Source organism: Nuphar pumila, chromosome 6 (assembly GCF_984573655.1).
Source record: "Nuphar pumila chromosome 6, dmNupPumi1.hap1.1, whole genome shotgun sequence".
NCBI lineage: Eukaryota > Viridiplantae > Streptophyta > Magnoliopsida > Nymphaeales > Nymphaeaceae > Nuphar > Nuphar pumila.
Window position 1 is genome coordinate 83,697,409 of NC_143254.1, and position 27,591 is coordinate 83,724,999.

The following is a 27,591-nucleotide window of genomic DNA, read 5'->3' on the forward strand; positions in this document are numbered from 1 at the left end:
GATTTCAAATTTAAAACTCGTTAGGGTTTATCAGAACCCTAATCAGACTTGTGTTGCTCATAGATCCTAAACTACAGATCTGATTCATGATCTGTAAAAAAAGAGTCTTGTCATTTTTCTGATCACTGTTCACTGCTAAAATCTCATAAATTTTGGATGAATACTGCTATTTATTTCTGTATTTTCAATCCGAAGTAGCGGTTTTAACCCCTGCTAGATTTGTTATATTTTAGTTCAGATTGCCGGAAGGGTTTCTCCATAACCGGAGATGCTTTTTCTGATCTGTAAAAAGTAAAACCTCTGTTTTTATGTCTAGTTTGCCTATGTAAAAATTCAAAAATTTTCATGGAGGATTAACCCCTGATTCGGGTCTAACTCTGAAACTAGTTTGTGACCTAGGTTAAAAATATCATATTTTAGGGTTTTAATGCAATTTTCAGATTAAACTAATGTCAAAAAATTATTTTTATAATCCCAATCTAATTTTAGGGTCATAACAAGTGCATGTACCAATTTTTATGAATTTTGGAATATGTTTGATGCTTGAATTAATCAAATTGCAAAACAAGGTACCCGTAGGATCCCAAAACACTGCCAAAATCGTGATATTTGTGATATTTCTTGATTTTCGTGTATAAGTTCATGTTTTTAGGGTTTGTTCATGTTTAAAATCATATTAGGATGTTTTATATTTGATTTTATGTTTATTTAAATCATAAATCCCAAGTTTTTACCAAAATCTATTTCAGAAAACCCTGATTTCAAGACCATAGTCTTGCTATCAGGGGCATTTTGGTCATTTGACCTAAATTTCGAAATTCTAAATCCTAATTTTCATATTTTTAATCATGTCATGTCATGTCATATTTAGTTTAATTTATTTTCATTTGAATTCCAAAACTTGCATTTTACAAAATATCTTTCTGAAAACCTTGATTTCAAGGCCATAGTCTTGCTATCAGGAGTATTTTGGTCATTTTGACCCCAATTTCGAATTTCTAAATTCCATCTTTATTCTTTATTCAACTTTATTTCATATTTTATCATTTTGATTTAAGGGTATCATGGAAAAAGGCTTATATCTGGCAAAATACAATAATTTCTAGATATTACTGGATAAATCTAGAAAAGCCAACATATCTTCACTAACAAGTTTTCTAGTTTTGCAGGAACATTGAAGACTTTAATTTTCATGTATTTAAATTCAATTAGTGATGTAAATTAAATATAAACTTTGGAATAAGAATTTCAATTTCTGCTTAAAATAAGGAGCATTGCATATAGTTTGATTCTGCAAATTTTAATATCTGATGAATGTATCATTCATGCATATTTTTATAAATTCACCATGGTCTACACGAATGGCACGTGCACAAGCTCTTAGGAAGTTGACAAACTCGGTGAAATTCGTATTTATGGTCATAGTCAAAATACGAATGAGACCCAGATTTGTGATCTTCGTATTAGCCACATTCAGCCTACACTCTTAGGCTAACTTTAAAATGCACTGCATTTCTCAAAATACAAAAAGATTTTCTCAATTCCTCAAAATCATATTCATTCATTTCATTCATTTGCCAATTCCGATTCCAACTCCAATTCAGAGAAATCGATTTTCTCAAAATTTCTAAGTCTTACTCGGAAATTGATTTTCTCAAAACTTTGAGCTTTCAAATGGTATTTCAAGTATTTATCAAGTTCAAATCATGATTTTATAAGTTATATATTCAATTTCAAAGTTTGAATTAAAAAAAAATCAAGTTTTTCCAAGGTTACTTGAAATTCCTCAGAAATTCATTTTCACAAAACACTTGGATTCTTCAGAAATCGATTTTCATTTTCCTCAGAAATATTTTCTCACCATGATTCACGATTTTCCAAGCGACATATTTTCCAAGATTTTTCTAAGTATTTCAAATCTCAGAGGAAAACATCATGTTTTCAAATATGCATTTTCAAAAATCCATAGCACATGCATGATTCTTTGTGCATTTAGGAAATAGAACACGATTTAAACAAGTTGAGCAAAGCTAAGCACACTTTTGATCCTTGGTTCAGTTACCCCTGATAAAGGCGCCAAAAACGGTTGAACCTCGTACCGACAGACGAGTCTCATTCTTTGGAATTATCCCGCATTTTAAAACGGATGCGAGTTATTTTCAAAATCTTTTTCAAATGTCAGTTTGACTTGTAAAAGTAAAATTTTGCGATGATAATAATTAGTAAAATTAAAGCTCTATTTGAGAGCGTTAATCAGAGGTTATGTTGTGGTTTCCACCCCTCGTTCGTATTCTCTCATTGTTTGGGAGCAGTGACATTGCTGAAACAATGCTTTGGCAGGCACAACACCACATTTCAATAATGTTTTTGGCAACTCCATCTCTCAATACCAATGCGGCTCCGCTTGTCTGACATGAGCAGTTAGTGCACATCACCTTGTGTTGTGACGTTGCAAGTTTTAACCCCCAAAATGGGTATGGTTGTATAACTGGTATACCTTCAAGTATATCAACACATTTTTTTAGCATATTTTGAAATGTAGCTTTTTTATATATTTTCTGAACACTTCTAAACCTTTTATACAGATCGGCCTTTCCCCAAAATTTCATAAAATTGTAATATGTTGCAAAAAAATTTCCTTACCAAGAAAATTGCAATAAGGAGATTTGGGGATCTTCCCATCCAACATCTGCCCATCTTCATGTACTTGATTGAATTCTCTGTAATGGAACCTGATGAACCAAACCAGATCTAATGTGGATCCTCATTGTTAAGTACATTCGACCAGATAAGTCAAGGTGGCCTCTGCGTGATCACCCTTGTGGCCATTCACGCCTGAAACATGAACCATCTCCTCTTGATGCTAAACGCTTTCGAAGCACCTAGAGCAGCATAATGCCCTCTGACTCCGAATGAATATCAGCAGCTTACCTGATGTCCAAAGCAACTAGGCGGCTTAAGTATTCTTTGATTTTCTTCCTCCCACAAAATTTTCATCCATTAATTGACTAACAAATCATTACAAAATCCGGTTAGAAGAATATTTTTATTTAACAACCAGCCGCCAATAACAGGCGCTTCTCAAGGCCAAATATAGTTTGAACGACTGGCAGAAAGAATGGACAACATCAAACACTAATCATGACATCAAATATATATATATTGAAAGGCAAGCTGGGGTTAGGCAGACCCTTACCAGATATCTCTTAAGCCCCATGTGGCAGAGGATTCGAACCTGGGACTTCAGTTTGGCACAGGACCCTGCTTACCACATGGGATACCACCTCGGTATGACATCAAATATTTACCACGTAAGGTTGCAGCTCATCATTTCTCAAGTCTTAAACAAGCTTGCCGGAACCTGTGGAACGCAAAAAAAAATTGAGTTTACGTCCATAAAAAGCACACAAACAGCTGTTAAAAATAAATGATAAAATAACACCTAGCAAAAGAATTATGACGCATCTGAAATGGAGTGCTTTTAATTTTCACAACCACATCCATGGTGTTGTAAGGCAACAAAAAATAATACTGGAAGGCCCTGCTCGGATCTATTTTTATTTATTGCTTACAAATATAAATTTAAGCACATTTTATAAAGAAGAATCTTGTCCTTATTTTAATTAAGTGAATGTTTGGATCATTGCTATTTAAATTATAATAAAGCAAAGAAGATTAGTGAGTAGGGGTGCTGATGCTGATGGTAGAGGGTGATGGCAATGTGATGGTGGTGGTGGTGGCAGTAGTGGTGATGGTGACAGATAGTGGTAGAGTAGTGGTGCTAGTGGTAATAGTGACGTGTTTGGATCACCAACACCACCACCATTACCATTACTGTCACCACCCTCACCATTGCCACCATCACTATGTCATCACCGCTATTGCTATTACCATCACCACTACCACAATCACTATGTCATCACCACCACTACCATCCACCATTTACCATCACCACTACTAACTAATCTTTTTTTCTTATTTATTAAAATTTAAATAGTTGGTGATCCAAACATTCACTTGATTAAAAATAAGGGCAAGTATTATAAAGTATGCTTTAATTATTTTTGCAAGCAATAAACAAAAACAGACCAAAACAGGGGCTTAAAAAGGGTGAAATTTATAAAAAGTCATTAGAAAAAGTAAAAAAAGATCCAAACACCAAAACTTGCTCTTTAAAATAAGAATAAATGGCAAGGATAAATTTATAAAGTGATCCCGACAGGGAGAAATAATGAACTGGAAGTGGAAACAAGTTAATTATTTCATGCAATTCCATCCTTAGATTGTTTGACAAAGTTTTCCTTCATTTTGTTGAATCCACCTTGAGAAAGTAGTTAGTCTGATGCATCTGACAGCCAAAATTTGTTTGTATTTGAACGGGGAGCATCAGCAACGTGCCTCTCAATGGTCTGTTTTTGCATGCTTCTGCATCTCTAATTAAGGGGTGGGCAATGGGCCGGCCCACGGCCTAGCTCGGCCCGTGTGTGTGTATAACATAGAACATCTATTTTATATATAATATATGTTATATACAATATACATTATATTTTATAAATAACATAATATATATTATATATAATATAATAGGCCCAGCCCGATTAAGCCCACGGGCCTAATGGGCAGGCCGTGTGCTGGGGTTTTCCCAACGGGCCGGACCAGCCCGTCATTGACAGGCGCAGTCCGGTCCATTAGCGGGCTGGGCCGCGGCCTGTTGCCCACCCCTATCTCTAATAGTTTTTGCAGCTAAACATGCTTTGTATGGCTTCAGCTGCAGGCAAAACTATAGAAGACCTATCTATAATAGATAGCATTTGTTGATTAGTTTGACTCAAACTGCAGTACTATTTATCGGTATTGACTAGTTGCATGGGCCCCAAGCTAGTTGATTACTCACTGTCCAGATGACATCCAACATCTTAGGTCCGTTGCAAGTGTCCTCAGCTTCCAGGTGATTTTACAAAAAGGTAAACGAAATTTGATGGCAATGTACATTGACTTGAGGTTAATAAATCAAAATTGCCAATCTTGTGCATTAACAAAAACATATCTATTTTAACAACACAGAGATTATATGAAGTTGTGAATTTGTACCTTCACATGATGCGGCATGATTTTGATGTCAAAGGGTGCATGTAGCCAAGCTTCAGAAGGATAAAACAAGAAGTTCTCAGGTTTGCTGGTGTACACATCTGCATACTGATGAATATTGTATGCAAAAGCAGATTCTTGCCCAGTGTCTGTTAGGAAGGTTGCACCAAAGAAATGATTGAACATGGCCTTCATGGCTGCACGAGCCCTCTGTCTTTCATCATTCAGTTCATTAAGAAGTGTGCTGCAAGCTTCTCCTCTCTGGCAGTTCCGGAGACAAGCATGAAGTTTTCCAAGAAGCCCTTGTATAATGTGAAATTTAGCCTGTTATGGGTGCAACAGAAAAGTATTATGAGTCAAAATTGACACCAAATAAAACAAGATGAACAAAGCCTTGGAAATTTATGTTTGTAGCAAATACATTCAGACAGCTGTCTGGAAAGCCAATGAAAGCGTTAAACATGAACAGTGACATTAACATTGCCAATCTTTGAGATGGATGGCTCTCAATGGGAATGGTAGCCATGGGTCGCTGGCCTGTGAGTTAGCGACTATCATCCATTGAGTAATGTCCATCTTTAGTGACCAAAGTAATACTGCAGAGAATGATCAAGGGGATCTTTCAAATATTAGGTATTAAAGTTGTTCATTCTCACATATTTAGCTAGAAACCAGCCTTGATACACAAGTAATGAAACATTTCTTTATCCAATCAGGCCCCACACTTGAGTGGAATATAACAAGGAAGATTTCAAAATTTCATTACCTGTTGATATCTGTAACTATCATCATTTTGGATCCTTATCTCATTCTGCAATGAACAATATTCACGACATTAACAAGAGCATCAATAATTCGGGCTTTTGGTAGAAAAGTATAAAACAACTCTTAGATGGCCAATAAATACACCCTTGGGGTGACATAATAGATGACTGTTACCTTTATCAAGATATTCATGTTTTCTTTTACCCCGCTTTTGAACAGCTTTTATTAAGTCAATAAATCACAGTGTAGGTAAATGAAATCAAAACTACAAACAATTTATGGCAGATGTATTAAGGATGAAAACAAAACTAACTCATCCATGTTTGTTGAATCAATAAAGGTAGAAGTACCATGAGAGCTGTAATTCGTTTTAATACTCTGCAATATTGTCAGGATGGAAGTATGCATGTGAATCAACAGCAGCTAAACAGCAGAAAATGGAAAAGTTTAAGGTTTAAAAGGAAAAAGAAAAAGAAGCAACAGGAGGCAGCATCGCACAAATGGTGGGAACTTCTTGGAATTGCTGTCACAAATGCAAGAGCAAAGATAAAGTTTGAAACTGCCTGTTGGCACTTGTAAAGATGGGTGTGTTAAAATGTAAAATGTAACATATATATATATATATATATATATTTCTTTTTATTATTTTTCCTTTTTTTATTTTTGTTTTTAATATCTAGTTCAATTTGTACTAGATTCATAAAGTAGTCAAGTTCCAACTAGGAACCTGACTAAGATAGTCGTTGGACCCTAGTCCAACGGGCTATATTTAGAGCCATTGGACTAAGGAGAGATCAAAATGAGCTCTCCTCCTTCTCTCCCATTTAGTATAAATAGGGGTATCCCCTTCAACATTGTAACAATGCTTCTTAAGCATTTTGTGTATGAAATAAAGTATTATTATTTTTAGAGTGTTCTTCCATTTATACCCTTTTCTGGGTTGTGCGTGGTGTCTCCAATAGACACCCTTTGTGAGTTTTTCGTACATTAGTGGAAGACCACCATTTCATTGCATGGTATCAGAGCCTTGGAGACCTTGGATCTTGAAGAATCTCTGCCTCGTTTTTCGTGCTTCATTTGCAAAGGAGGTCTTATCCTCTTGTTCATAACTCTAGAGACTTGTTTTGAAGAAAGAAAGACTTGGAGGAAACTTGGATCCGAAATTTTTGTATTTTTTCCATTCTTATCCCTCTCTTTCTCTCTTTTTCTCTTCTCTCATCGATTTTTCTCCTTTCTCACCCTTGTAAAAGATGGATGACAATGATAAGATCACCATCATACCCATGAAGTTAAATGACACCTATTATGTAATGTGGGCTTCAATCATGAAGCACCACGTTTAGAGAAAAGGATTGTGGGACATAGTAGATGGTTCAGATTCGGAACCAAAACTAATTCTCACAAAAGTTAAGAATAACAAAGAAGTACCTCTCACAGAAGGAGAGAAGAATAAGGCATTGACGACCTACGAGAAAAAATGGAGAATAGGGCATGCCAAAATTATGTCATGGCTAATTAATAGCGTTGACATTAAAAAATGCTCTAGCCTTGCTAAATTTGAGCATGCCGATAAAGCTTGAGAATATCTTAAAAATATGTATTTCCTTAAAGATATTGCACATGTGTGCAATTTGCACGACAAGGTTCGGACAATGACTCAAAAGAATAAAACTATTAGAGAATATTACGAGTTATTCGAACTATGGGAGGAATTAACTCTTCTAGAGCCAAAATGACATTGTTCCGAAGACATCGAGCTTCGCCAAAAGCAACTCGATACGAAACATTTTTATCAATTTATAAACGGTTTAAGAACGAAATTTGAGTAACATCGAGGAAAGGTTCCTTCTATTCTTGATACTATAGAGGAACTGACTATGGAGAAAAACAGACTTAAAAATAATACTCCAAAATATGAAGATGATTCCGTTCTAGCAGTGTCTAGACCGGGTAATCATGTACGCTCTTATAGGTCACCTCCGGTGTTGTGAAAAACGTTGAGGCGTAGTGAGGTGCTCCACCAAAATCTGAGGCGAAGTGTAAAGTGTAAGCCTCAAACTTTTTTTTTTAAACTTAAAAAAACTATAAAAAATATCTAAAATTATAAATAGATAAAAAAAATCTTTATTGATGAAGCAACAACCAACAAAAAATAAAAAATCTCAAATAAATACTGAAAAATATGAGATTAACATATAAAAGTAACATTAATGCAACAACTTGATCTATATAAGTATCTAAAAAATAAAACATGGGCATTCATTAAATTAAAAATTAACATTAACAACGAAATGCATCTTAGCATTAACAATACAATGTCATAATTAGAAAATGCATGGTAGCATTAACAACCAAATGTTAATATATTTGTCCAAAACTCTTCAAAATGAGAGTGTTAACATTCACAATTGCAATTGAAAGACCTAAAAAGACATATAAATGGCCATAGCTATATGATATGAATTAGGGCTTAGACTCTTCTTGTGTCTCATCATCATCAATATCTAAGTCTTTAATGTCATCATCTGAGGAATCCATATAAATAGGTTCTCCTTCATCTTCATTTTCTGACTCTTCATCATCCGCACTTTCTTCCTTCACATCTTTGGTCACTTCTTTTGCTTTTCTTTTTCATGCAATAAAAAATCATGTACTAAAAATTTATTCTATATAATTAAAAAAATATATTTATATTCATAGCAAGGTAAAAGGAATTTAACTTTACCTCGATCTTTTGAAGACCTGTCTTGCCTAGAACCAGTTTGTGAATCATGAGGTGAAGTAACTTTTTCAATAGGCACATGCTCAATGGCATTTAAGTTGAAGTTCGGATCCAACCATAAATCCTCCAACCAATTGAGATCACTAGGCAACACTGGATCTTCCTTCTCCACAATTCACTCATCGTTTGAGTCTATATGATCTAGACATATAGGGTCTTTGGTAGCCTTCCTCCTCACATTTCTCTCTCTTAATTTCATATTGTACATTACAAAAAAAAATGCATTAATCTTCTCTTGTTCAAGTTTATTCCTCCGTTTTTGTATGCACCTATAATTTCAAATCATTGATAATCAATTATAAGATAATTATACTTATAAAAATGTATTTCACAAATAAAATACAAAGTCACAAACCAATAAGAAAGTACTCCAATTTCTCTCACACTTAAAATTCGAATTGCAAAATTCATCAACTCAGGATTTTCGTGTCCAAATTAACTCCACCAATCAACTACATTCAAATAAAACAATACAAATTTGCTAAAAACATTAAGAATGTCATAATTAACCAAAACATAAAAAATATTAACAAATAACAACATAATTGCAAACTTATCAGGACTTTTTAATTTTTTTGTTGTAACAACTGCCTCTCTACCAAACAACCCCTTTGCCTTTTTAAATGCATCAATTTGTGTTGTAATTTTCAACCGAACATTTGCATCAAAAACCAATTTCTCAACACAATCATAAAAGTCACTCATAACTTCTTCATCCGGATTGAAGTTGTCAGCATAATGAAAATGTGGATTTAAATAATAGGCAGCTGCATGCAAAGGCTTATGAAGTTGCAAGTCCCATCGTCTATCAATGATATCCCAAATAGGTTTATATTTTCTTTCAACATTGTCAAGGTTTGAAGCAATTTTTTCCTTTGCTCTATCCATTGCCTCGTACAAAAATCCCATAGCAGGTTCATCTGCATCAACTAATCGCAACACTTTCACGAGAGACAATGTAGCTTTAATTGCATATGATATGGCAGCCCAAAACTTATGATCATTAAGAACAATATAAGAAATGTTCTTAGCATCTGATTTCTTATAGTAATTAGATGATCTAAAATTTGAAGATAAGAACATCGACTTCAACTTTTTTTTATAACATCCAATACTATGAAGTGTGAGATATGTTGTAGCAAAACGAGTGACAGCTGAATGTAGAAGTTCTTTCTTCTTTGTAAATTTTTTCATCAAATTTAATACCCATGCATGACTATAAATATATCTTGTATTTTTTTTTGTCTTTTCCATTGTATCTTTAAAAATTGATATATTTCTAATATCTTCTAATATAAGATCCAAGCAATGCGCCACACATGGTGTCCAAAAACATGTTTTTCTTGTTGTTAACATATTCTCAACTGCCACATAATTTGGTGCATTATCTGTAATGAATTGCATCACATTACTTTCACCAACTTCTTTAACAACTTCTTCAAACAACTTATACAAATTTGCACAAGTTTTTTCCATGTCGCTAATGTCAACGGACTTTAAAAATATTGTCCCAGATGAGTTGTTCATAAGAAAATTAATTAAGTTTCTTCAATTTCTATCTCTCCAACAATCTGCCATAATGCTACAACCAACCTTTGGCCATTCCTTTTTGAACTCTTTTAAAATTTCGTGAGTACAATCTACCTCATCCTTCAAAATCCATGTTTTGATCTTATGATAAGAAGGCGATTTGAACCCTCGCCCATAATTTGCAATAGCTTCTACCATTGTACCAAAATATGGACTGTTGCACAGATTAAATGATAAGGCATTTGAATAAAAAAATCTACCAATGGCATGACATATATTTTTTCTTTCATCCCTTTTGAAAGCAATGTTTATTATAGTTTGTCGTGCTTCTTTGTTCACAAAGAGGTCCATAAGACTACCTGTGCTTGTTTTTGCATCACTACATGATCCACTGGTTTCTTTGTTCACATATCGCCTGTTGATGATCCAAAATAAACACTCATCTTGATATCAAACTTGTTTTGTTCTTTTTCTTGTTTTTTTTTCTTCTGATCCCTTAGATGATTCTGAAAAAATCTTTTCACATCAAGTGGAACCGATTCGCATATGCTTACACCATGTTTTATGCCAGCTAAGTGATGCTTTAACCTATAGATGCCTCCTGTAGTCTGTTTATGACAGTAATTGCAAATTACATGTCCTACGAATTTGGGATCTTTAGGAGGATTTAGAACTTTAGTTCCATGATCCTATCCTACATCTTTTCTCATTGTTCAACTGCAAAAATGCATATAAAAAAATATATATTATCACAAAAAATTAGATTCATATTCAATAAGAATCAACATATACAACTTGAAAACTAATTAAATAACTTGGAAATTATCAAGAAAACCATCCCATTATGCAAATAACATTTAAAAGAGTGCTAATTACTTGCACAAACCCAGCAAAACTTATTTATTGCTAACCATGTTCTAGTGACAACGTTTTCTAGCAGATCATGAACTTATTGAAATCCACAGCTGTAAGTTTATGAAACCAGATGCTTTTGGCTCTGACAATACATATTTTTATACATGAATTTCAGTAATGGAGAAAAGTCATATATTTAAAATGTCCTATGTGACAGTGCTAGGTTCAAGCAGGCCAATATATCTTATAAGAGATGCACCCCAAATCCGATGAGAGATATTTTTGCTATATCTATTAAACAAGGATGCATTCATCCAGTTCTGCCATTACAATATCACTATTATACATTTGCAGAAGTTGGTTTGATGTCAGCTGATTGAGGGTCTTCTGCTTCCACCACTTGTATGGTATTGCGCAGGTTCAAAATGATGAGTTGTGGAGCCTGATTCAGAGTTTTTGCCCTTGTAGAAAGGAGGGTCCGGGGGCTCCCCCCGACGCGTACTTTCTATATTGACAATACTGTCTCTTTTGTCCTTTCAGGAAGGGTATAGTATATAATGTTGGACAATAAACAAAAGATCGAAGAAAACTACTTCCTGCAAAAATTATCATTTAAGTACACTAGCAAAGTCAAGCAAGTGATCGTCCATAACATAAAATGAAAATGGTTTTCCACATTAACTAAAAAAAAAGAATAAATAGACCCAAGAATTAAAATGGTTAACTATGATACATTCATACGACATTACCGAACAACCAAATTATCATTTTGAAGCAAGTTTATTAACAACAAAAGTAGAATCGTTCCACTTTCTACAACTGAATGCTTTCTTGAATTAAAAAAAAACATAAAAAAAATTAAAAAAAGATAAACATCATACATCTGTGCATGAATTGCAACATTTTCTCAATTAGAATAGTTGAATGCATCGTATGAAAACAAAGAGAGACAAAATCCATCACATGCCATCATAAAAATGAGAAAAAAACAGAGGGGTGAAAAAAAAATGAAAAAAGAGAGGGCCGATTGTATCACGCGCGCGCAAGAGAATATTGTATCACGCAAGAGACGAGAGAAGAGATAAGAAGAAGAAGAAGAAGAAGAAGAAGAGAACGAGAGAGCAAAAAAAAAGTGTACCTGTTTTGGGGCTCCACCACGCGAGAGAGAACCTGTGAGAGCCGTGAAGGAGAGAAGGCTGTGAGAAAAAAACAGAGATAAGGGGTGAGAAAAAAAATAAAAGCACATAAAGGGGTCGGTAGGGCATTGTTTAAGCCTTAATTTTTTGGTCGAATGAGGGTTTTGACCATGGTTGCCAGTTGAGGAAGCGGGAGCGGGAAGCGAGGCACTTTCAAAATTTTAGGAAGCGGGGAAGCGTGGGACCACTTAGGACCGATTCGGGAAGCGTCTCGGAAGCGACCTAGGAAGCGTCTCGGAAGCGAAAAAAATAAAAATAAAAAATAAAAAATGCAAAAAAACAGGGGAAGCGAGGGGAAGCGAGGGGGAAGCGTGCTTCCCATTAAAGGAAAGCGCGTCCCCCCATTAAAGGGAAACACGTCCCCCATTAAAGGGAAGCGCGCTTCCCAAAAAAGGGGGACGCTTCCCCCCACGCTTCGAAAGCGCGACGTTTCGCGCTTCCGAAGCGCGCTTCGGGGAAGCGCGCTTCCGAAGTGCGCTTCGGGGAAGCGCGCTTCCCCTTTTAGCTAGGCGCTTCCGGTAACCCTGGTTTTGACCCTTATTTGACCAAATAAATCGAGGCGTGTACGCCTTAGTCCGAGGCGTGCCTTAAGGCCTATGAGGTGCACGCCTCAAGGCATGAAGCCCCTCACCTTGAGGCGAGGCGCGTTTTTTGCTCCTTGAGGCGCGTTTTTAATAACACTGGTGACCTCATTTTAATAGAAAATTGTGACTTTGACAAAAGAAAGGTCATTTGCCACCATTGTCATGAACCAGGGCACTACAGGCCTCAATGTCCTAAACTAACAAAGCTAAGAAAGTTAAGAGGAAGAGAAGAAAAGAAAGTTGCATCTATTGGATCAGAATCAAAAGATCAAGATGCATCGGTATCTATGACTCAATTAATGGAGATTCTTCAACCTCTTCTCAAAGGAGCTTCCTCCTCATCTGAAGCCTCAATTGGAGCAGTTGCATCATCATTCTCCGATCTAGGTAACTTTCCTTGGCTTCTTGACTCTGGTGTTTTTTTCCACATGATCCTGAATGTCAATAGATTATTCGAATGTTTTAAAAATAAGTCAAGTGTGTCAAAAGTTTTTACTGCTGATGGAACCTCTCTTGAAATAGAAGAAATAAGAAATTTTGAAAATGCAAAGAAATTTTTTATTCCAGAAGTTAGATATATTCCTAAACTAAATTTAAATCTCTTATCTGTTTCCCAAATATCTGATTACAAATGTAATATATCTTTCTCTTCTCATGGTTGTTGGGTACAAGATCGCTAATCAGGGAAGCTGATTGGGAAGGCCATAGAGAAAGCGGACTCTATTACATGAAATTTTTGAAATTACCTAAAAATGCTTTATGTTATAATATTCAAAAAATAGAGTTGAATTTATGGCACAAAAGACTTGATCATCCTCATATGGCCAAAATCCAACATTTTTCAAGTTTAAGAAAATTTTATAATTTTGAAAGTTTCACTTGCAAAGATTGTATTCTTGGCAAAATGAAAAGATTATCATTTCATGATAAAACCTTTGTTTCTTCCAAACCACTTGAATTAGTACATTCGAATGTTTTGGGTCCTGCACCAGTTCTTTCAAAAGGTGGATATGCATATTATGTCAGTTTTGTCGATGACTTTTCTAGGCATACTTGGATTTACTTTCTTAAACATAAATCTGAAGTTTTTGCACACTTTCAAACCTTTCACAAAATCGTTAAGAATAAATTTCAAAATGATATTTCTATTTTTTGCATTGATTCAGGGGGAGAATTTATGTCCAAAGAATTCAAAGACTATCTCAACTTATATGGCATTACACATCAAAGGTCTTGTCCGCACACACCACAGCAAAATAGACTGACTGAACGTAAACATCGACACATCATTGAAACAACTAAGACTTTATTAATAACCAATCAAGTTCCAAAAGAATTTTGGTTAGAACTTGTCCTAACTGCTACCTATCCTATTCACTGAATGACATCTTTGAAAAATGCAACTTCAATTGAAAAACATGTTAAATTATCTCCTGATTATTTTAGGCTAAGAGTCTTTGGATGTAAGAGTTTTGTTTTCACTAACAAAAGTGACAAACTCTCTTCTCGTGCGATTCCTTGTGCCTTTTTAAGATATGCCGATAATAAAAAAGGCTATAGGTGCTTTGATTTTCAAAATGTAAAGTTATATATATCAAGAAATGTATCTTTTCTAGAGAAAGAAATTTGAAAAATCTAAGTTACTGAGTATTCCTTCTTAATAGATTTAACTTCAAAATCCAATGAATGTGACTTTGGCAATGATCAAAGTACCATTGATTTTGAACCTAATAACGAAGAGCAAACCCAGAGGGATGTTAGTTTACAATATTCAAGACGAAGAGAGTCAAATCTTCCATGTGTATTAGAAAAATATTTTGAAATACCAACCAGGAGGTCATCTCGGGTTTCTAGACCTCTCAAAAAATTTAGTTCATACGAATCCTTTACACTCATATACAGAGCAATTATTGCATTAATACAATCATATGTTGAACCATCATAGTATTCTCAAGCCAAAAATCATATAGAATGGGTAGAAGCCATGAAGACTGAATTAGATGCATTAGAAAAGGCTACCACCTGGACTATTCAAGACATCCTTTCGGGTAAGAAACCTATAGGCTGACGATGGGTTTACAAAGTTAAAACAAATAGTGATTGAACTCTTGAAAGGTATAAAGTCCGATTAGTAGCCAAAGGGCATACCCAGAAATATAGCATCGATTATGAAGAAACTTTTGCCCCTGTTGCTTGTATGACCACTGTCAGAACATTAATAGCCTTAGCTTTCATTAAGAAATGACCCATATTTTAGATGGATGTCAAAAATGCCTTTCTCAATGAAAATCTAATTGAAAAAGTATACATGGAACCACCTCCTGGTATGAATATTTCTAAAGGCAAAGCTCTTCGTTTAGAAAAAGCTCTTTATGGCTTAAACAAGCACCAAAAGCTTGATATGATAGGTTTTAGACATGTGATGCTTGATATTGATTTTTAATCCTTTTTTACTGACACTGCTTTATTTATTAAGAATTCTGATATAGAGGTTATAGTTCTTCTCTATGTGGATGATATGATCATCACTGGAGGCGATAAACAAAGAGTTGTAAATATCAAAACTCTTCTTAAAACTCACTTTGAAATGACTGACTTAGGCTTATTAAGATACTTTTTAGAAATTAAAGTTGTTTATTCTCCTTGTGGGTATTTGATATCTCAATCTAAATTTGCCTTTGATATTGTTTCCAAGTCTAGCATTACAGATGATAAGAAGGTGGACACTCTAGAAGTTGTTAATGTTAAAATGAGAATTGATGATGGAGAGCTTCTTGATGATCCCACTCCTTAAATTTTTTATAATCAAAGAAATTTTTATTCTCTAAAAAAGACATTTTTTTGAAACATACAAGTTTTCATTTTTAGGGTCCTAACATTTATACCCTTTTTGGTCGGCTGCATATCTAAAGAAAACACAAAAAATAGCCCTAGGAGAAAACTTGTCATTTTTGTTGGTAAAAAAAAACACTTATATCAAAAAACTCTTAATCTAAAAGAATCAAGAGTAAGTTTAAAAAGTTTTTCAATGAGAGCGATATTTTGTGATGATGAAGATGACAATTTATTTATAAGATACACAATGATTAAAGCGGCTTCGACCCAAAGAGTTTAGGTATATGACTTGAAATAAATAGGGTTCTAATAGTTTCAATAATGGGTTTATATTTTCTGTCAGCCAAACCATTTTGTTGAGGTATGTGTGGACAAGATCTTTGATGTGTAATGCCATGTAAATTAAGATATTTTTTAAATTCTTTAGACAAAATTCTCCCCCCGAATCGGTGCGAAAGATATAAATGTTGCTAAATCTATTCTTAACAAAGTTATGAAAAATTTGAAAATGCAAGAAGACTTTGGACTTATGTCTAAGGAAGTAAAAGTGTATCTACAAAAATCATTCACAAATATCAGATAGTATGCATATAGAGTTTTTGATATAATTAGTGTCAGACCCCACACATCTGAATGGACTAATTCAAGTGGTCTAGTGAAAACAAAAGTTCTTTCATAAAAGAGTAATTTCTTTATTTTGCCAAGAATACAATAATTATAAGTAAAATTTTCAATGTAAATTTTTTTTCCAAACTTGGAAAATATGAGATTTTGGATACACTTGGATGTCCTAATCTTTTATGCCACAAATTCAAATCTATTTTTTGAACATTATAACAAAACGTATTTTTGGGTTTTTTCAAAAAGTCCATATAGTAGGGGCATCATTCTCTATGGCTTTCCGCAATCAGCTTTCTCGATTGGCGATCCTGCACCCAACAACTATTTGATGAGGAGTCCTTACATCCATTGTCTGATATTTGAAAAATAGAAAAGAGATTAAAATTTAGTTTAGGAATATATCCATCTTTTGGATTTGAATTTTTTTTTATGTTTTCAAGCTTCCTTTCAAAATTCCTTATTCTTTTGATTTCAAGAAATGTACCATCGATAGTGAAATCATTAGACATGCTTGAATTAGTATGACATTCGGATAAGATATCAAGATTTGGAGTCATATGAAATGGAGCACCGAGGTCAAGAAGCCAAGGACATTTATCAGGATCAGAATAGGATGAGACCACGACTCTGGTTAAAGAAGATGACCCTCTAAGAAAATGTTGAAGTGCCTCCACCAAAGAGACATGCTCCAGACGGATGTATCTTGGGAGTTGCTTATGTCCTTGGTCTTTTGAGGTGAACCACTTCCTTTTTCCTTAACTTATGACAAAAAGGTTTGATGTGTCCTAGACTCCCGATTCATGGCAATAATGACAAATGTTTTTTCTCTTGCTGTCATACTCATTGCTTTGTCTCCCAAAATGAGGTGGCTTGTATATTCGAGCATTGGTTCCTGGCCTAGACACGACCAAGACAGATTCATCATTTTTGGATGCTTGTTTCTTCAACCTATTTTCTTCCATGCTTAGCTCTTCAATCGTATCAACAATAGAGAGAATCTTCCCTCTATAGAGAAGAGCTAACTTAGTGACTTCAAATTTCGATCTCAACCCATTTATGAATTAACAAAAATGCTCCGCATTTATTTATTTTTGTCCTTAATATCCAAAGGGTAATGTCAACTCTTCCAGAAGTTTGAATATAGCATTATAGTATTCTCTAATGCCCATATCCCCTTGAGTCATTGTTCTAATCTTATCTTGCAAGTTGCACACATGTGCAAAGCCTTTGGGTGAATACATATTCTCAACATAGTTTCAAGCATCATTAGCATGCTCAAATTTTGTCAAACTATAACACTTTTTAATGTCTACTCTATTGAGAAGCCATGACATTATTTTTGTGTGTCCCATTCGCCACTCCTTCCACCTTCTTTCATAATCGGCTATAGCTTTAGTTTTCGCCTCTCTTTGAAGTGCTATATCTTTTTCATTCTCAACTTTCGTGAGAAGTTTGAGTTTCAAATCAAAACCATCCACCAATCCCCACAAGCCTTGGACCCAAATGTAGTGCTTCATGACAGAATACCACATTACGTAATTTGTCATTGAACTTGATGGGAACGATGATGACACCCTTGTCTTCCATAGATGAAGACCAAGAAAGAAAAGAGAGAGAAACGATAAGAGAGAGAAGATAATGTGGAGAAAGAGCACGCGCACTTGAACCACATTCACTTGAGGAGAGATCCACGAGCACACGAACAATAAGACCACCAACTTCAAAGATCAAAAGCACTATTACTCTGATACCATGTAAAGAAGGTGAACCACCAAACGAGCACCAAGGTACACCAAAAAAACCAAATGCACAAGCACAAAGAGCCACTATTGGCACACACCAAGAGAATACTCAATATAAAATAAATATTATTTTTATTAATATCACAAATGCACACAAGGTGCATGTTTACAAAGAGGGAGTCTCCTAATATATACAGTGAGAGATGCTCATCGGCTACAGATCATCTAACCGTTAGACTAGCTCTAATGGCTAGTCAACTCTAGGTTGACCACAATAAAAAAACAAAAAATAAAAATAAAATAAAAATAAAATAATATATATGTAAATATATATACATATATATACATACAAAAGTATGTGTGTGTATATATATATATATATATATATATATATATATATTATATACAACGTGTACATTTTAACAGAACTAATTGTGTTGCTTCCAACTCCGATGCCAAGACCAGTTATCCCTGTGGCAGCAAGACTTGGTCATCGATTTTCATCTAAACTTGGGAAATTCGAGAAAAATATTTGGATGCACACACTTATCCACAAACCTGGGATAAGTTGTGGCACTGCATCATGCACCACAACACAATATCCCTACTTATCCTATTTACATATATCAGTGAGTGAATCCAAACACCGATTTAAAGACAAGCTTTTCCAAGATTTTTGTGTTAAAAATTTGTGTTCATTTTTAAATGCTATGCATTTTGAGAAAAATATGCAGAATCACAGATCAGAGCATATTGAAGTGGCTTGCAATCATATAAAGAAGAGCTTTTTCATAGTGCTATTTGTATGCTCTACATTCTCTTAGGTCATCCATTAGGTGACCTCTATAAAGATCTAGATTGACAGCAATATTTTGGTCTTTTGTGTTCTTAGATAAGTCCCTCGGACTTAAGCAACTAAAATTGAGAAGGAAGTTGATAATGTATATTACTTTATAAAGGTGCTGTAATACTTTATCCATCTGTTGTATATTATTTGTTCGGAAATAAAAAGAATCTGCATGTGCGTTCTGTGACCAGTAGGATTGACAAAGTTCACATATGTTGCCATTGATAGAGAAAAATGTTTCACTAAGAGCATAGGGTTACACACAAAATAGAGCACGAAGAACTGATAAACAACAATTGGAATGCATCCTTATGCAAACATATATTTACTTTCGCAAGGCTAACAAGTACTCAGAAAACCTAAACCTATAAAAGCAAAGCACGAAGAAGGAGGTGCATACTTCTAGCTCGTGGATGATAGCTGCAGTACGCCAACCAGCCTTCGATGTTCCTCTCAAATCACTGAATAAATGATCACCAAAATATATCACCTATAAAACAAGAAACAAAAGATTCTTAACAATGCCCAATGCACAAATATAATAGAAGGATAAAGAGGTTGAAGATACAACAAATGCACCTAGAGAAAACAGAAAATTATATACTAGACCATTAAGAAAACCATGCCTAGAGATCCAATGCAACTTAAACCAGTTAAAAAAAAGATCTCCCATGAATGTGATTGTACCAAGAACTTGCATTGCATGGTTGGTCATGTGATGCACCAGAACTTACACAATAAAAAATAGGGTCTCATAAACTTCAATGAAACCCATGATAATTATAGATGACCTTGGCCCCCTATCATTATTCACATCTGCAATGCAAAAGTAGCTACTTGAATTTCAAGGTTTTGATCTTTTGATACTTCAAAAGTGTATATCATGAGTCCCGGTCCTTAGAAAAGTAAACAGCCATGGACATTTAGCAGTAAAATAAGTTACAGCATAACAAACTAGTATGCCTAAAAGTATGACCAAGAGAATCATGTGTAATGTGTCCAACTAATAAAAAGTTCAGCTGTTATGTTAATAATTATCTATTGTAAGGAGATATATCCAAAGAATGAGAGACCCAAGAAAAACCATGGAGTACCTCAGGACCATGCCACTTGGTAGTCTGAAGAAAGGCTTTAAGGTTCCCATGGTAATAAATCTGGTTTGGAAGGAAAGAGTCGACCTTTGAAAATGCTAGTGTGTCCCTTTCAATGTCATAAGAACTACAAGAGCAAATAAATGGTGAGAAAGGCTATAATGCAACAGCAAAGGAACAAATGGAAGCATTCAACTAAACTAAACAATTAATTTGCCAAAGACAATGAAATTTCGATTTTATTTAAATGAACCTCAAAGAACCATAAGCATAGTTTTAATTATTCTGCAAATAACCAGGATACATTACATTGGCCAGATGAGAGTATCACTAACAGGCCAATCTAAAATCTTTTGAACAACTCATGATGCAAAAAAATGGCTGCATCTTAGCTTTGCTGGTTGGGCCCATGCTTTAGCTCTCCACCCACCCACATTTTTATTTTTATTTTATATTTACACGGAGAAACCACCCCCAGGCCTAGCTGCACTGGCTCTGCCTGCTGCACTTACGATCACTGTCCTGGCAGCGTAAAACTCCATGGGCTTACCCTTTGCCGCCGGGGAATACACATAAAAATCCACCCACCAACATACACACACATGTATGCACGTGTACACACACACACACACAATACAATACCAATGGTATATTCAGTGTTTTTGGCATTGTCTGGCATACTCTCAATTGGTCCTCACGCTGGACAAGTGACAGCCAACTGGGAAATATGGAACAATATACTGGTTTCTCAATAGACCATCATTCCATAAATGTAATCCTATCCGTCTTGTGCCATGAGAAAAACAAAACCAATGTATTGGGAACGGTCCTTGCTAGATGGCACCAACCTCATTGGTTTATAGCAACGTTGTAATTATCCTATCCAAACATGTATCGGAAGGGCTGTACATACGGGTGTATCGTATGGTTCGTATCGTAATATATGAAAAAATCCAATTTTAAAAATCATAAAAAATAAAAAATACACAAAAATCAGAATTTTTTCCAAAAATAAAAAATAGAATAAAATCATAGAATAAAATAGAAAAAAAGAAATCAAATTTTAGCATTATGAATCGTAACAAACTAATAACTAACAAAAACAAAAGGTTAACTATTAAAGAGTCACATTAGATAACAAACAAAAGAAAAAGGTTTTGAGTAAACAAATTATAACAATCACACAATACAAAATAAAATAAAATTTAAAATAACTAAATATCATATTGTATCGTTCAGGGGAGTTATATAATATCTCATGGACCAGCGATACTGTGATATGCCGTATTGTATCAGAAGATACAATATGGTACTGATAACACTGGTTTCTAGGCTGACTGTGGTGGGAAACAGTTAGAGTGTATTTCTCAGCCAAGTGGTGAAGTGTATAGGGTGTCCTGCAACCCTCTAGCAGGACACACCCATGAACAAAGACATGCTCACTCAAAAACAAACTGACCATAAGGACCATTCAGATAATTTATTTACTAACGCATATGACAGTAAGCACAAAGTCAGAGAAAGTAATATGGACAAACCGGAATGGATGTTCTGAAGTGTAAAAACTTGGCTTATTAGCTTGAGCAATTATAACGTCAAAAAGTTGCCTCCAAGAGTCTCCACTTCCACTTGTGTCCTATACAAAATTTTCAACAGATAGTCAAATTAATGAACTAATTGTTTACATAGTCTTCGGAAATCTAATAAAGCACTGCTGCACTGGCATCTGTCACATGGGTACGGGTGCAGGTATGGTACGGCAAGTTCAAAACATGTGGGTATGGGGACACGGATATATATATATATATATATATATATATATATATATATATATATATATATATATATATATATATATATATATATATGTATGTATGTATGTGTGTGTGTATTTTAAATGTAAAAGAAAACAAGGGGTAAAATAAAAAATTTTAAAACATAAAAGAAAGAGAGAGAAGGGGTAAAATAAAATTTCTTAAACCATAAAAGGGTGTAAAAGAAAAAGAAGAGATAAAATGAAATTTCTTAAAACTTTAAAAGGTGTTTTTCTTTTATTATAAAAAGGAAGGAGTAATTTGTAACCCGTTCCCACCGCTTTTCTCTATATATACAGAGGAGAAAAAGGACCTCATACCTCTCTCTCTGTATAAGAGGAAGAAGAAGAAAGGATGTAGGTACACCTCTCTCTCTCTTTTTTGCACCCTCTCCCTCTCGTTTCCCCCCACCCAGGTCAATGCCCCCCCCAAAAAAAAATGGGTGGGTAAACCAAAGAGGTGAGAGAACGAAAGAGAGAGTTTATTGCGGTGAGGGGGACTAAATAGTCTCACCGCTTTAACCACAGGTCAAACACCAAATTTTTTTTTTGGATCAGGTTGGGGATGGACTCGATCCATGATGTACCTGCACGTCGTGCGGTACCTGTACCCATGTCCTGTCATGTCAACACGGGTATGACACCTCATATGGCATGTTTGTGTGACATAGATTGGCATGTAGTCTATGTCACATGGGTGCGGGTGCAGGTACGGGTGCGGCGCAATTTCAAAAATTTTGGACACGGGGACACGGCTATATATATATATATATATATATATATATATATATATATATATATATATTCAAAAAAATATATCTAAAGACTGAGTTGTTGCACAGTCTGCTAAAGACCGTGCTGATAGACTGTGCAGCTACACAGTATATATATATTTTTAAAAATATATAAAAGGATTGTTTTTTTTTAGTTTTTATACATCTTTTGCCCTAAAAAATAGACAAAAATAGACTCGGTGAAAGTTGACCGAGTTCAAAATGTAGACAGACTCGGCCCCAGTGCGTTGATCGAGTCTGACACTTGGTTGACCATGTCTGCCCCGTGTCCGAAGCCGCACCCGTGTCAGGGCGTGTCGACACGGGTGCATCGACCTTATAGCCAAGTCCGTGTGACTTAACATTTAGTAGAGGATGTTAAGTTATACATACAAGTATATATGATTAGTTTTTTATATATTTTTTAAATTGTTGTAATAGGTAATTCTCATTAGGGGTATTTTTATCATTTCACATTTATGTAATAGGTCGTGCCCATTATGGGCACATTAGTCTTTTTGTTTTGTCTTTATTTTTTCTTTTTTTTTGTAATTCCCTTTTAATATAAGGACTTTATGGTCAAATGACCATAAAATTGTGAGCTGCCAACAACTATATAGGGCTCCCTTGGCCCCTTTTGAGTTGTATAAAAAGAGACATCTTATTCCTATTTTTGTTAATGCTTTTCCTAAGCAATCTATCTCAATAAAGGATTATTATTCTTACGTTTTTGTGTCCTTTTGTGTATGCCCATTGGTGCCTCTTGTGGTCTTGTGTATTTGTCATTGTTTGACTTGTGCATTGTCCCTTTGTGGACTTGTGCTTGTGCACATTTAGGTTCTTTGTAGCCATTGTATGCACTTGTGTGCTTTTGTATTGCCTTTGGCATTTGTATTGTCCCTTGTAGGTGTTAAAATGTAAAATTGTAATATATATATATATATATAATATTATATGTTATTATTATTATATTTTTTCTTTTAATAATTTTTTTTTTCTTTTTAGTATCTAGTTCAATAGGAACTAGAACTTTATTCAGTCAAGTTCCTAGTTAGAACTTGACTGACTTGTAGTTGTTGGACTCTAGTTCAACGGCTATAATAAGAGCCGTTGGACTAGAGTCCGACTCTTCTTGGGAGAGCTCTAAATGAGCTCTCCTCTCTCCCTCTTCTTTGTATAAATAGGGGTGAACCCCCTCAATGTATTTACTCAATGCTTCTTAAGCATTTTTATTATTAAAAAAGATTTATTATTTCATTATTGTGTTCTTCCTTTTATACCCATTTATGGGTTTGCTTGAAGTATCTTTATAATCACTCTTTTGGTGGATTCAAGTGCGTTTATGGAAGACCACCATTTCATTTTATGGTATCAGAGCTGTGGAGATCTTAGATCTTGAAGAGCTTCTACTTCATTTTTCGTGCCTCACTTGCAAAAGGTGTTTCATCACCTTATTCTTGGCTTAAGAAGATTCGTTGAAGAAAGGAGGTTATCGAAGAAACTTTTGCTACAAAAATTTGTATTTCATCATCTCTCTTATTCTCTTTTCTCTTTCTCTTCTCTCATCTATTCCTTCCTTACCCTTGTAAAAGATAAATGACAATGATAAGATCACCATCATACCCATGAAGTTAAATGATACTAATTATGTAATGTGGGCTTCGATTATAAAGCATCACATTTGGGAAAAAGGGTTATGGGGTATAGTGGATGGTTCTGATTCATAACCTAAATTATCTCTCACCAAAATAGAGGGTCATAAAAAAGTTCCTCTTACGGAAGAGGAGAAGAGAAAGGTGTTAGACACTTATAAAAAGAAATGGAAAGAATGGAAGATAGGGTACGCAAAAATTATGTCATGGCTAATTAATAGCGTAGACATTAAAAAATGTTCTAGTCTTGCTAAGTTCGAACATGCCGATAAGGCTTGAAAATATCTTAAAAATATGTATTCCCTCAAAGATATTGCACATGTGTGCAATTTACAAGACAAAGTTCGAACAATGACTCAAAAGGAAAAAACCATTTGAAAATATTACAATGAGTTGTCCGAACCTTGGGAGGAATTGGCTCTTTTAGAGCCAAAATGACATTGTCCCAAAGGCATTGAGCTCCGTAAAAAACAACTTGATATGGAGCATTTTTATCAATTTATAAACGGTTTAAGACCAGAATTTGAGTCGACTAAATCGGCTCTTCTTCATCGAGGAAAAATTTCCTCTATCGTTGATCCTATAGAAGAACTACAACAACAACAACAACAACAACAACAACTACACCTTCATCCCAAAACAATTGGGGTCGGCGATATGAACCAACAAAGAAAATCATTATGGGTCTTCCACATGAATCCTTCTCCTCCATTCATTTCTATCCAATGTCATGGCCTCGGTGAGGTTCAAAGCATTCATATCCTTTCTTATCACCTCCATCCATGTCTTCCTAGGCCTACCCCGACCTCTTTTAACTAATATATTTTCCCATTTCTCCATCCTTCTAACTGGAGCATCATTAGGCCTTCGCCGAATATATCCAAACCACCGTAAACGAGTCTCTCTCATCTTATTTTCAATGGGTGCAACGCCTACCTTCTTACGTATCTCCTCGTTCCGAATCTTATCTTTTATTGTATTTCCACACATCCATCTCAGCATACGCATCTCAGCTACACTCATATTTTGAATATGATGTCTCTTGGCAGCCCAACATTCCGTACTATATAGTAAAGCGGGCCTAATAGTCGTCCTATAAAACTTTCCCTTCAACCGCAATGGCATTCTACGATCGTACAACACTCCAGTTGCACTCTTCCATTTCATCCACCCAACCTTTATCCTATGATTTACATCTCCATCAATTTCTCCATACTTTTGAATGATAGATCCCAAATATTTGAAAGAATCATCCACCGGTATTTCGTGCTCACCAAGCTTCACTACACTCCCATCACTACTTCGTTGCTTACTAAATTGACATAGAAGAACTAACTACGGAGGAAAAAAGAATTAAAAAGAATACTCCAAAACCAGAAAATGATTCTGTTCTAGCTGTGTTTAGTAATCATGTACGCTCTTATAGGCCACCTAATTTCAATAGACAAAATGGTGACTTTTGTAGAATAATGAAATACACAAAAACCGAGATAGAGAGAGAAAGGAAGGGGGGGAGAGAGAGAGAAAGAAAGAGAGAGAGAGAGAGAGGAAAAAACGTCAAAAGCTGCATTAGGTCTAATCTCCTCTAGTTAAATAGAGATTAGCCAAAAAGGATAAAATTATATATGAGTCCCTTATTATATATAAAATACCTAAAAACAACTTTAAGAATAAATAAAACTTTAAGTGGTCGACTATTCTTAACACTCCCCCTCAAGCTGGAGCATAGATATCAATCATGCTCAGCTTGCCGCAACATTTTGAGAAACTGGGTTTGGCAAGAGGCTTTGTAAAAATATCTGCAACTTGGTCCTCAGAGTTTACATGCTTGGTAGAAATATGTCCAGCTTGAACCATATCTCTTATGTAGTGACAGTCAACTTCAATATGTTTTGTCCTCTCATGAAATACCAGATTATTTGCTATATACGTAGCTGCCATCATCACCATAGGAGATGAAACCTTCACTTGAAGATCACTCAGCACAGTTCGAACCCACATCAATTCAGCTGTTGTTTGGGCCATAGCCCTATATTCTGATTCGACACTCGACCTAGCAACCACGGATTGCTTCTTGCTTCTCCAAGAAATTAAGTTACCTCCCACAAATACACAGAATCTTGTGGTAGATTTTATATCCTCTATAGACCCAGCGTAATCAATATCAGAGTAAGCAACTATCTCCAGGGTACCCCTTTTCTTGAATAATAACCCTTTTCCAAAGGAAGATTTTAAGTATCTGAGTATCATCATTGCAACATTCCAGTGTACCTCAGTCAGTTTGTCCATGAATTGGCTAACCTTGCTTACAACCAAAGCAATATCAGATGTAGTCACTGTCACATATAGTAACTTCCCTACCAGTGAGCGATATCTTCTGCTATCAACAGGTTTTGACCCATCTTCCAACAAATGAACTTTGTGATCCATGGGAATATTTGTTGGTTTAGCTCCCAACATTCTTGTCTCTTTTAATAAATCAAGAACATACTTTCGTTGAGACAAAACCACGCCCTCACTACTCCTAGCCACTTCTATGCCCAGAAAGTATCTAAGTGGACCAATGTCTTTTGTAAAAAAATGTTTTTAAAGATGAGCCTTTGTAGCTGCAATATCTTTCATGTTATCTCCTGTAAGGATGATGTCATCCACATATACCACCATAACGACTAGACCTGAGTTAGTTTTCTTAATAAATAATGTGTGGTTTGATGCTGACCTATTAAAACCAAACTTTGACATCACCTCAAACAACTTTTGAAACGATGCACGAGGACTTTGCTTGAGACCATATATCGCCTTTCTTAATCTGCACACCTTCTAACACTCTCCCTCAACCTCGAACGCAGGAGGTTGTTGCATGTATACTATCTTAGACAAATCCCCATATAGGAATGCATTTTTTACATCTAGTTGACACATACTTCATCCATGGTGAACAACTACGAAGAGAACAAGACGAATGATACCCATCCGTGCAACGGGAGAAAATGTCTCAAAGAAATCAACACCATATGTCTGAGTATAACCTTTTGCTACTAATGTGACCTTGTATCTTTCAATTGAACCATCTGAGTTGTACTTAATGGTATATACCCATTTGCATCCAACTATGTCTGCATCCAATGGGGGATCAACCAGGTCCCATGTCTGTTGAGACAATAAAGCATCCATTTCATCTTGCATTGCCTGCTTCCATTTCAGCAGATAAGGCTGAAATAAATGCTTTCATCTGATTACCAATTCTGGCATCTGAGACAAACTGAGACATAGGATATAAGGTATATTGTCGTGTCTCTTTTCTTAGAGCGATTGGCCTGTTATCATCAACATGAAGGTCATTGCTATCAGGAGCACTTACTTCAGGAGAAGAAGAAGGTGGATGCACTGGTGGAGGTGGAGCTCTACACACATATA

The 27,591-nt window shown here is 35.2% G+C and overlaps 1 protein-coding gene across 2 annotated transcripts in view; it reads right to left on the reverse strand.

Moving 5' to 3' along the window:
- Nucleotides 1-3,186: 3,186 nt before the first annotated feature.
- LOC149834992 (uncharacterized) overlaps nucleotides 3,187-27,591 on the reverse strand; it is a 114,756-nt gene continuing 90,351 nt past the window's right edge. For both annotated transcript variants that reach the window (XM_090010356.1, XM_090010357.1), the window contains 6 exons: nucleotides 21,475-21,572; nucleotides 19,940-20,063; nucleotides 19,246-19,335; nucleotides 5,855-5,899; nucleotides 5,092-5,412; nucleotides 3,187-3,361 (listed from right to left, as the gene is read on the reverse strand). In XM_090010356.1, coding sequence (XP_089866482.1) covers nucleotides 3,335-3,361; nucleotides 5,092-5,412; nucleotides 5,855-5,899; nucleotides 19,246-19,335; nucleotides 19,940-20,063; nucleotides 21,475-21,572 — 705 coding nt within the window. In that variant the 3' untranslated portion in view covers nucleotides 3,187-3,334. The remainder of the gene's footprint in view (nucleotides 3,362-5,091; nucleotides 5,413-5,854; nucleotides 5,900-19,245; nucleotides 19,336-19,939; nucleotides 20,064-21,474; nucleotides 21,573-27,591) is intronic.